The sequence below is a fragment of the Sinocyclocheilus anshuiensis genome, unplaced genomic scaffold, assembly GCF_001515605.1.
Source record: "Sinocyclocheilus anshuiensis isolate Anshui unplaced genomic scaffold, SAMN03320099.WGS_v1.1 scaffold1961, whole genome shotgun sequence".
Taxonomy (NCBI): Eukaryota; Metazoa; Chordata; class Actinopteri; order Cypriniformes; family Cyprinidae; genus Sinocyclocheilus; species Sinocyclocheilus anshuiensis.
The window spans coordinates 134301-146815 of NW_015540090.1; the positions used below are offsets into that span (position 1 = coordinate 134301).

Genomic DNA, 12515 nt, shown 5'->3' on the forward strand with positions numbered 1-12515 from the left:
TCGACCCCCAACACGTTCGCTAGATTCTATAGCCTTCGTGCGGAGCCAGTATCCTCCTGCGTTCTCACCTCAAATGGGTAGAGGCGCTGAGAGGCCCCGGTTTAGTGTCGACTTGCTAAAACTGCTCCAGAGTGTCCGTACTGTAGGCCCAGTCGAGCTCCTCCGTCCCCTTGGCAGCCAGACATGGCGGAACGTCCGGTGCCAGGCCCTCACTCGCTTAATCCATGAGAACCGATAGAGGGCTGGGTTCCATATGTAGAGGCCTAAGTGGTTCCCATATGTGTAAAGTCCACGGTATAGCCTCAGAGCCTGTGTTTCCCCGGCAGACTTCTGCCATTTCCATGAGGGTTACAATCACCTCTAATCTTCCATATGCACCTAAATGGATGTCAAATGTGTAAGTGCTTCCGAAACTTCCTTCGGGAAGGATGGGGCTTCCGCAGCGTTCCTGTTCCACGTGGAACGGGTATGTTTTCCCAGTGTAGTCCAATCTCACTGAGTGGGTTGTGCTATGACAACAGTGACTGGTCTTCTTGTTGCGAGCCTCGGCCTACACCACAAAGGGGTGCAGGCGGCTCGCACAGGACACTGGAAGGGGCAGCATCCATGGCGCTTTGGTAGGGATCCCAATGGTCACTGACGTGATGTCTCGGTTCCCTCCTTCAGGGAATGAGGGTTACATACGTAACCGAGACGTTCTCAGAAGCGCTGCAGGTGTATTTTTTAATGGGCACAGACACTCGTCCATTCTATTATTTATTTAATACTAATGTAATATTTAAAACTTAGTTAACAGTTAATGTTCAGATAACCAGCTGCAGTTGTCAGTCGGGAAAATTAACCGAAATGAGCATCCCTAGCCTCAACACAACCACAGAGGTCATTTATGAACTTCTTGCCAGCCCTGAGATGACTACATCAACCAGAGACACCGTGCCGGCCTCATTGTGATAATTTCTAACCTCTCTGTGTTCTGTGCTCCAGTTCCTCCATATCTGCTCCAGTGGTCTTCTGCTCCACATCTCCACTGCTATGGTGGTCTTCTGCTCCACCGTGAGGGTCTTCAATACCAACTGCGCTGCTGTGGTGATCATCTGCTCTGCCATGGAGGGCTTCAGTATTGTCAGCACTGCTGTGGTGGTCATCTGACACGAAGGCAATGTGAATAACACAGTCTTTATTTACAAGCAGTTCCAGACAGCTGAGATGCAAGCAGGTGGGTACCCACGTAGGAGGGGACATTCTCGCAACCTTGCGCAACGTTCCCTACAGGTTTTCTGAAGGTGACGAAAGTCTTGAACCTTTACAAAACATTAGGGGCATTCCTAAAGCGTCCTCTTTATTTATGAAAGTGCTGCAGTTCAATGTTCAATGGGGAAGTCATGGCCTAATGGTTAGAGATTCAGACTCGAGTTCGAGTCTCGTACCGGCAGGGATTGTGCGTGGGGGGAGTGAATGTACAGCGCTCTCTCCCTCCTTCAATACCATGACTGAGGTGCCCTTGAGCAAGGCACCGAACCCCCAACTGCTCCCCGGGCGCCGCAGCATAAATGGCTGCCCACTGCTCCGGGTGTGTGTTCACGGTGTGTGTGTTCACTGCTGTGTGTGTGCACGTTGGATGGGTTAAATGCAGAGCACTAATTCCAAGTATGGGTCACCATACTTGGCCACGTCACGTCACTTTTTTCACTTTTAAATGCTTTCGGGGGACGTTCCATTTTGGTCATTTTATGGTCACATAAGAATGTTACAAAGATGACATTTGGGACGTTAACTGAACGTTCCCACATGATGCTCATTTAGTCATATAATAACGCTCCCGATATTATTGGTTAATCTATGGACACATAGTAACGTTACAAAGAGGACTATTGGGATGATAAGAGAACGTTCTCACATGGTCCTCTGTTGGTCATATAATAACGTTCCTGATATGACTTAAGGGGGACGTTCCATAATGGTTATTCTATGGTCACATAGTAACTTTACAAAGAGAACATTTGGGACATAAACAGAACGTTCCCATATGGTCCTCTTTTAGTCATATAATAACGTTCCCAATATGACTTAAGGGGGACGTTCCATAATGGTTATTCTATGGTCACATAGCAACGTATCAAAGAGAATATTTGTGATATAAACAGAATGTTCCCACATGGTCCTCTTTTATTCATATAATAACGTTCCCAATATGACTTAAGGGGGACGTTCTATATTGGATATTCTATGGTCACATAGTAACTTTACAAAGAGAACATTTGGGACATAAACAGAACGTTCCCATATGGTCCTCTTTTAGTCATATAATAATGTTCCCAATATGACTTAAGAGGGACATTCTTGGTTATTTTATGGTCACATAATAAGTCTACAAAGAGTACCATTGGGACATTAACAGAATATTCTCACATGGTCCTCTGTTGGTCACATAATAACGTTCGCGATATGACTTAAGGGGGGCGTTCCATAATGGTTATTCTATTGTCACATAGCAACGTTGCAAAGAGAACATTTTGGACATTAACAGAACCTTCCCACACGGTCCTCTTTTTGTAATATAATAACGTTCCCAATATGACTTAAGGGGGACGTTCTTGGTTATTTTATGGTCACATAAGAACGTTACAAAGAGAACATTTGTGACATTAACAGAACGTTCCCACATGGTCCTCTTTTAGTCATATAATAACGTTCCCAATATGACTTTAGGGGGACATTCTATATTGGTTATTCTATGGTCACATTGCAACTTTATAAAGAGAACATTTGGGACGTTTCACTTATAGCTGAAATGCAAAGTTCTCATAAAAATAACAAAAATAAATTACAATAAAATAGTAAATCCTTCTGTTATTTCCCTATATTTGTGAACCATTGGATAGGCTACCTGGCGTTTTAAACCAATCACAAAGGTCATGGGTGGCGTATACGCCTCAATAGCGGGAGCGGAGGGGAGGGACATCCACCTATCCCAGCATCCGTTGATCCAGACTGAGACCTTTTTTTTTATATTTACTTCACCAGCAGAGAGAGTCTGCAAGCAGCAGCATCTACTGTGAGTATAATGTTATGCCTGCTAATTTCATTTCTTATGTATGCATACACTGAAACATACTGACCTATTTACAGCATCTAAACAATACTGACTTATTGACAATACCTAAAACGTAAATTATTTACATATGAACAACAGATTTACAAATACATCCTTATGAATATTGCAATCGCGGCAATTTCATTCTATGGTATTTTTTGTCATACCAATATGTTTTCAAGTGCATTTATTAAATTAAGTTTACTCATATGAAAAGATAAAATTTTGTTCTGTTCTGTGATTTCTGTCGTCAACTCGTTTAGAAGAAAACACAATGTTCAACAAGACTACAAACCCTTAAAATCTCAATTTCTGCCATCGTTAAACCATTTTTTCATCATGCAATTTTTATTTTGTTTGCCTTGGGACATAAAATCTGTTTTCTCCAACATGCTGTGACTTATAATAGAACCATAAAACACCAAAAATACAACATAATTACAAAATGAATCAATTTTATGTGTGCACTGTAATCCAAATCTTCTGAATTCATACTGCGAGGAACAGTCTGAACCAAATTCAACCCTTTATTCAGCGATCTTCATCCCGAATCCCGCGCTGACGCGCTCGCTCAAAAATTCAAATTCAAAAATTGCCGCTTGAATGAACTTTAAGGAAAACTCATTGGCCTGTGCCTGCTTCATCACAGATTGCGATATGCAGTGTTGCTGGTGAGGTGTGTTTAAATGAGAAATGCGCGCTTTCACAAAGTGGATGGATCGGGATAATAATCTGGATAATATTTTCAGCGATTAACAACTTAAATTCACACAAAACTATTGTATTCCGTCAGGATTGCAGCTGCAACGCATCATCATTTGGACTAATTTTGGTACTGTTTTTGACGTTTTTGCAATAAATTATTGTGATTGCACTTTTCTGTCCATCATGTTTTTATTTATAGCATACTGTAAGAAATAGGTATGGTTAGGTTTAAAGGTAGGAGTGGGATTAGTGACCCAAAATATATTTTTAATGCTATATTGTTACGAAAATGGTCATTTCCTTGCATATTTTGCTTTAATACGTTTAATATATTTTTTATAGTCGCTATAAAATGGGTATTTTACTCGGTTTGGGGGCAGGTTAAGGGGTCTAAAATCTAAATCACTTATCAATAAAATAACTTGAACACTGAATGCTATGTTTTCATACTATGCCTTTTTCTGTGCTTTCCAGACCCTGCCTTGTACCCTGCTTTCTTCATACAGACTGCCGTGATATCATTTCAGAAGGTAAGCTTATCTTGCAAAAAGGGTTTTCAAAATTACAGCAGCATATTGCTGACAGGCCAAACATTTTTTTATCAATTTCACGTTATAATGCGATAAGTTCAAATAGATTTGAAAAATGTTTTTCCCCTTATAACACAATATCTATATGCTATAGGAAGATATTTGTATGCTATTAGGATCCAGCTAACAAATTTTGGTTCCCAGAACGTTAGCTTTTGGTTCCCATAATGTCATTTTAACGTTAATCTAACGTTCCCAGAACGTTACTTTTTGGTTCTCAATACGTTATTCTAATGCTAATCTAATGTTCCCCTAACATTATTATAACATTCCCAGAACGTTAGTTTTTGGTTCCCAGGAAGTTATATTGTTAAGGTTTGTGTTTGGTTAGCCAGGAAAGTTATCTTAATGGAAATAGAACATTAGTTTTTGGTTTGTATAACGTTATTTGAATGTTCCCATAACGTTATTATAACGTTTCCCTAAACTTTTTGCTCCTATATGACTACCCCGCTGTATATCAGTAATCATCCAGCACAGTCGTGACCCAGTAACATTATATAAGTGGCATGGAAATGATCTATATGGACGCTTATTCAGTATTATAAAAACTGTCTCAGGTTACGTATGTATCCATGGTTCCCTGAGAAGGGAATGAGACACTGCGTCCTCTAGGGGTTGCTATGGGGGAACGCCTTCAGCGTGACCGGTGTCTGAAGCATACGTCTAAAAACGACAATAACATTGGCCGGCGACAGCCTATGACGTCATTACCTGGTGTGATCACAGTATAAAAGGGCGCCGGGATAAAATGTCATGCGCTTCTTCATCTGAAGCTTGCTTACGAAGCATGGCAAGGGAACTAGAGGACGCAGTGTCTCGTTCCCTTCTCAGGAAACCATGGTTACATACCATGTAACCGGAGACGTTCCCTTCCGAGGGAATTTCGAACTGCGTCCTCTAGGGGCCGCTATGGGGAACAGTATACCCATGCCGCCATGCTGAGGGGAGTGCATGCCAGAACCATGGCGAGCACTAAGTACCAACTCTACCATATCGCTGGGCTGGGAAGCCCGAGCCTAGGGCAGAGCTCAAAGGCTTGGAATCAGAAAAAAAGAGATTCCTTTGAGGTCTAAAGACCAGACCCTGGCCTGTCACCCAGGGGGGCTACTGCCGGCTTTGAATGAGCTTGCTCAAAGAACTGACTCGACAGATCTTTGGTAGCAACACACTGCTCAGAAATGTAACAACAGGGATATATAGGTTGAGTGGAGCCCAAGGTGAAAACCGGGGCCTAACCAACTCAGAGAAAGGAAACGAGGCTGACAGCGCATAACCCTTAACATACAGGATGTTAGAAAGTGCGCAGAATGCCCTAGCGTGCACACATACCACAATGGGGATTTTAGAAAGTGCACAGAAGCTCAGCGTGTGCACTTACCATAGCATGGATTTAGAAACACCGTTACTAAGGGGTAACCAAAACTGTCACTTTAGACAGGCCTGGGAATACTATATGACTGTGGCATGCTCAGGGAGTGGCAATTAATTCAGTGGGAGGCCGCATGCTCAGAACACATGTGGATTGAAAGGCATATCTCATAGAAAAACCCTCCATGTGAGGGGAGTATCGCCAACTCAACCATAGAAGTCACAGAACAGACTCCGGAGCATTCACTCATGCATAGCTAGAAGGGGCGTAGCACCCAGCTCTCAGACCGAAAGGGGGACACCAGTGCCCGACTGGGAAGCAGCGTGCTCGTACATAACCCTCCAGGGTGAGGAGAGCACTGCTGAGCTCACCAAGAGAGCAGCCTAAGAGGAAGGCAGAGTCCTGATGTGCTACCCAGCGAAGCCCACAGAGTGAAGAATTCGACTCTCAAATGAGAGGGACTCAGATGCTCAGAAGTGAGCTTATATATATTTATAATAAAAACTCTATAAAGGCGCATTTCAGGTGTTCATGAGGAGTGTGGGAGTATTATCGCGCTTAATGTGGGCTATGATATGGAGGCACCCGCACAATCCCTTGCATTTTTTTTTTCCTGCGGAAAGAACTTAACATTTTTGGATGTGCTTTCTGCATGCAGTCTCTGTGAATGGTGCGCGTCACAACAATGAACTGGCTCACAGACATGAGAAATAAATCTAGGCAATAGAAAGCTTTAAATGTCTTCTATTAAACGAACCAATTCAAATAAAAAAACAAATCTTTTGTAATTATGTAGTCTGTATGAAAATGTGCATTTCTCTATTGAAGGCACGTCCATTAGGCCTACTGTGGAGATGGGCCAGCAGCGTCAGCATGCGGCAGTGGTGTAACGTAACGAAGTAATAATGCTTCCTTACAGTACTTAAGTATTTTTTGGGAGTATCTGTACTTTACTTGAGTTTTTATATTTCAGCCAACTTTTAGTTTTACTCCACTACATTTCCTAATTAAAATGTATACTTTTACTCTGATACATCTCCCCGAAGCATATTCATTACTTACTACAAAATAGTCAGAAGTCAGAAGAACACGGACTGCAGGAAAGCAGGTTTGACGAATCAGTGGTCTGGCGTTTGAAATTTAGACTCCTAAAAACACCTTTGCTCATGTGCAAACAAGTGCGTGCACAACCGCGGATGATTCATTTTCCATTCAAGTCGAGTCTGGGGTGTGCGATACAGCATCGTCTGTGATAATACGGTAAGTGTTGTTGTAATGATGTGCAATCTGAAATGATCAAGTAGGCTATATCACCAAATCACACAGAGAGTGCATGCACATTGATTTATTAGTCTATTAAAACTCAAAATTTCAGCTAGGCATTCTAAATTATAGATGGCAAAAAATGCATCTGTATGCTTTTTATATTTATATAATTTAATATAGTTAACTTAATCTGTATCACACAAAGAGTACCATTTTTCTGCAGATATCAGCATGAACACATTTATTAATCATTTTATACAAGTTCAGTAAAGCAATAAGTGACTTACATTTTAGACATACTTATTGCTTGTTTTTGCTCAATTTTGCCAACGAAAATAGTTCCAAACAAAGATCACAGCACTGTTTTGCATCTCTGAGCAATGGACGGTGTTTACTTATTGAATGAATCAGCTTTTTGAAAGAATCGGTTGAATAAATGATTCAGTGATTCACTCATTAACAGTCAAATGCTTTGTTTCTGAATGAATCAGTTGTTTAAATTAATTGGTTAAATCTCAGTGACTCACTGATTAACAGTCACTTGCTGTCACCTACTGGCAGTTTTAATTTCACATTTCGACTTTTTTTCATGTTTTAAATTGTTTCAAATATCAGTATTCAAAGTTTTATGTTAAAAACAAAACATTAGGCCTATTCATGTATCTGTAACTGCAGTTTAAATGCATCCATGTCCCCTCTGAGATACATAAACTGTGTAAATACATCTTAATGCCATTTCAGTTGCAGATTCCAGAAATGTTTTCTTATGTTGGAATGAAAGACACTACCGGATGAAGTGCTTCTTATTCTTACCCAAAAATACAAAATGGAAGAAAGAGTTAAAACTGAACACAATCTTGCTACTCAAGCTGTGTATATGAACATTTATTTATTTCTTTTCGTTTCCATTTTGCATTTACTTGTACTTTTACTTTCAATACTTAAGTACCTTTAAGATGAAAAAAAAACTTTTCATACTTAAGTACAATAAATATCACATACTTTAAGACTTTTACTCAAGTAATATTCTAAACGGTGACTTCAACTTCTACCAAAGTCATTTTCTGGTAAGATATCTTTACTTTTACTTGAGTATGGCTTTCAGGTACTTTATACACCACTGGCATTCGGCAACTTCATCTTTGCATCTGACACTGACTGAGAAAGCACTACTTTAGTAATAAATAATTAAAATATCTTCTTTTTCTCTGACACATCATTACTAATCATTACTTTGGCCGATGCTTTGTGGCAAGCTTTATGCACGCGCTTGAGCACGGAATAGGCTATAATACGCCTAACTGCCTATTAAAGGATGGTTTAGTAGATTATTATATTAATCAACTTAATATAAACGTGCGACTAGTTGCCTAGAAAAATATTTAGTCAGAGGCAGGCCTACATGGCACAAGGAACCGATCCATTTTTAAAATAAAATGCTATGACATTACAAAATGTGTGACTGCAAATCATGTCACGACGTAGCCTATTGCATTGCACGAGTTACACATTTGTAATGAGTCAAATGTTTTTTATTTTATTTCATCTTTTTTATGTACGGGGGTGCTTTGGTCTTGCTTGGGGCTGCTGGAGCACCTGCTAGCCCCTCCCTAGCGCCGCCCATGATTCACCTCCTAAATTACTACACCACTTGTGCAGTCACAATTCTATTTACTCAGGCCGATGCTTTGTGTATAACATGCGTGACATATTTTTTATGACATTAAACTTTATTTTTAGAATAATTGTACATAGGTTAAGCAAAACAAATGTGATTATTTCTAAAATCCTTTTATATACCTTTTATACACATACTTAACTGTAGACACAGAAATAACATACTCTATGTGGTACAGAACAAATATTTTGAGCATCCCTTATTCTGTACTTTATTTTCCTATAAAGAATCACAGTTGTCCCTTTTTTTTATTTTCTGAAGTTGACAAACCTAGATGTCCAGATATCGGATATGTATTTGATTAAAATCCACATTTGGAAGTGGCTCAGATTGGATGCGAGAAAATCGGATCTCGTGCGGATTTTTGTGTTTACATGTGTGCAACAATGTATCCGATCTGTGTCAGATGTGAGTAAAAAATTGGATTTGTTGTGCCAGTGTAAATGCAGCCCATGACTCATCACAGGTGCTGAAGATTACTACAGCAATAAATGTAGACCCTCTGCATGTTTACAGATTTAATGCATGGAGAAAATGGCGACAACAACAAAATAACAAGGGTCCTTGCTTTTGGATTATCATTAAAATAAGCTCTGTGACCAACAAAAGCTTCTTGTTTCTAACATGTTTGGTTCATCATGATAATCTTCACAAATGATCACATTTATGAATTTTGAAGCCAAAATACAATTACAAGAAGTAAAAAGCAAAATGTAGGCTAAAAATGTACTACACCACAGTTAGGTGACTTCAACGTTACCCTCACAAAGCTGCTGACAACTCTTTCAGTATTTGTTTACTTACTTTGAGTGTGTATCAGAAGCGTAGGGAAGTTTTGGGACATAATATCACAGACCACTGTGGCCTGTCTGACCTGTCAAACGTCCTCATATACACACACTCCACATTTCAGTTCAGTTAATTTACATACATTCCAAATACAAAAATAACATTATATATTCACAAGTCTTTTGCTGTTTTTTTTTTCTTTCATTCTAAAAGTTTCTTATTAGCAAATATGAACAGACAGCAACAGATTTCCACACAGTTCCTCCGCATTGAGTGCATCCCCCAGTACCAATCATGTAAGAATGTAGATCATACAAAATACTAAATCACCATACAAATGTTACATGAAAGTTTTGAGAATAGGTTTATAGAGGGCATTGCGTCACTGGGTGGGTTTGGGGGCCTGTGACATTTCTGCCCCATGGCCCCTCCTTTGATCTGGCCCTGCTGTACATCCAATTAATCAAGACCCAAAGGACAGTACGAAAAAAAAAAAAAAAAAAAAAAAACAACAACCCAAAGGACAGTACGAAAAAAAAAAAAAAAAAATCAGTAAACAAGTGGAGAAAGGGAAGGTAGCTGGTCTCAGAAACCTGAAGCTATGTGTGAAACCCTGAGAGGCAAATGAAAACAGTATTTTGCCTGGCTGAAGTTCAGAAAATGCACAGAGAGAATTGGCAGATCACTACGATGGAGACCTGTTATTTCTGCTCACTTGTAAGTCGGTCAAACAATCGATGCCCGGCAGGTGGTAATGAAGGCCAGAGTAAAAGATTGCACTTACTATAGTGAAGTTCATAACTTTGAGGATCCAGATGGTGAGAGCAAGGTTGACCACTATGAGGATCATGAGGAGTAGTACAAGGAAGTAAAGGCAACGTTTCCGCCAACCGTATATCCCCACTTTATAAACTTGTGGCTTTTCAGTACTTTGGACATTGTTTCTATGAGGGCACTGTTCCTGGGTCATCTGCAAGAAAACGCAAATATGTTAATTACGTTAATTGAAGATTCTATCAGATGCCTTAAAACTTGATTTAGGGATCAATGATGAGACACATTTTGGTCCTAATATAGTATTTATTTAATAAAAAAATACATTAAGAATGCAACAATTGTACTTTTTTTTAATTTATTTTTTTGTCATTTGGTGTGACCAACAAAGTCACTAAAATGCAGAAAGATTCAGAAATTAAACAGGAAATTGGAACATAAATCAAGATAACATATTTTAATATCAGTAAGTAAAATTAATTAATGCCATGCAATTTGACATTTTTTATGACAGGACTAGGTCAGTTATGGTTGTACAATGTCATGTGGTACAAATCCCCCAAACCTAATGGTATTTATATATTCATAATTTTATTATATTTGTTAAAATATTTTTATCTTGGAAAACAAATACATTTTGAAAAACAACAACAAAGATATATTTTTTAATGTAAAGATTAGGATGTGTACCCTCACATGTATTCAGTGGTTTAGTAAAATATGTTCTTTTTACTTTTGACAAATTGGCACGTGTTAAAATAGATTTTGAAAAGATTTATATGTCATTAGTAGGGGTTGAACGACTTCTGATTTTTTGAAGTCGACTTTTATGTGATAAAAGTCGAGTCGAAGTCGACTAGTCGCTGATGACGTCATTAATGAACAAATAAGTCTGGAGCTGTGACAAACACCTTGTCACAGCTATGGCATATGATACAGCGCTGCCCACATGGCTGTTGCTCCTATAACAGCTTTTTTATCAGTTCTTTTGTCTTTGGGTCGTTATATTTCTCACAGATTTCTGCTCATTCTAAATCAGATACAGATAAAGAAGCACAGTAAAGATTACATTCATATGAATGCAATAGTGAGAGCGATTGCGTGTGTGAATTAATTATACCTGGCAGCGTCTCTCTCTACTAGTAGTGAAGCTGTGGAATTTAGTTATTAAGAAAAATATGCTTGAACTTTTAAGTTTCTAAGCTATTTTATTGAGAATCACAGAACAGTGTTGACAATACATTTCTGCGCTGAATGATTATGTGCGTGCGATGTACGTGCTACTGTCTGTAGCCTATGTGTGTGCGTTACAGTGCAGCAGCGCATTAGATTAGAATGGCGATTAACGTACCTGTACAATAAGCTGCTTAAAACGTGCATTCTCTGGTTCAATTTCGAGCATCCAGTAATATAATCACATGTCTTGTGGAGCGCTTTCAGAGTATGCATTTATTTGTCATTTGAACTGTTTGGAAATGGAGCGTAAATGTGGAAGTCCTTCAAAGATTTCTTATCCTGTTGCGCCCTCTATTGGACCAGCGACTTGTCGACATCAAGCTTAAAGCGTCATGGCAGAGCATTGTAGTCGACTAGTCGGTTAGTCGGTGCAACCCCTAGTCATTAGTAGTAAGTACCATTCACCTTAGGACAAAAAATATTTATGACCCTTGATTGATGGCTTTGACCTTTTGACCTTTCCCCTCCCCCACGCAGCCCACCCACACTGCGACCACCCACATTGCGACCACCCGCATCATGACCACCCTCATCACGACCAGCCACGTTGTGTTGACCCCGTGACCTGTTAGATATCCAGATGTGACCTTTGAGTTCCGGGGGAAGAAATATGATGTTTGTTCAGATGTTTGACCATGTCCGAGGATGACAAAACCATAAATGAAGTCCTGAGGAATGTTTTTGTGTTTTTACAAAAAACACAAGGGTGGCAGGGGGGGGTTTCCCATCTGGGGTCCGTGTGTCCGGTTGCATTCCAAGGTGCGCTTGGATAAATAGACCCGGGCGCTTCTGTGGAAAATCCGAAAAGCGCTGTGAAATACATAGACATGGCCGGTTTATACTCACCTAAAACTCCTGAGAAGGAATGGGATGAACAATAAACAGAATAAATAAACAATTTTAACAGATTCTCTCTCTCAACCTCTCTATCTCTCTCTCTTTCACACACACACTCACACACACACACACACACACACACACACACACACACACACACACACACCCACACAC

General features: G+C 39.6%; 1 protein-coding gene across 1 annotated transcript in view; it reads right to left on the reverse strand.

Annotated features, from left to right (window-relative positions):
* Positions 1-12515, reverse strand: part of LOC107687202 (sarcoglycan, delta (dystrophin-associated glycoprotein)) — a 181811-nt gene that overhangs the window by 127381 nt on the left and 41915 nt on the right. Inside the window, 1 exon segment of the mRNA XM_016484430.1 lies at positions 10279-10464. Coding sequence (XP_016339916.1) covers positions 10279-10464 — 186 coding nt within the window.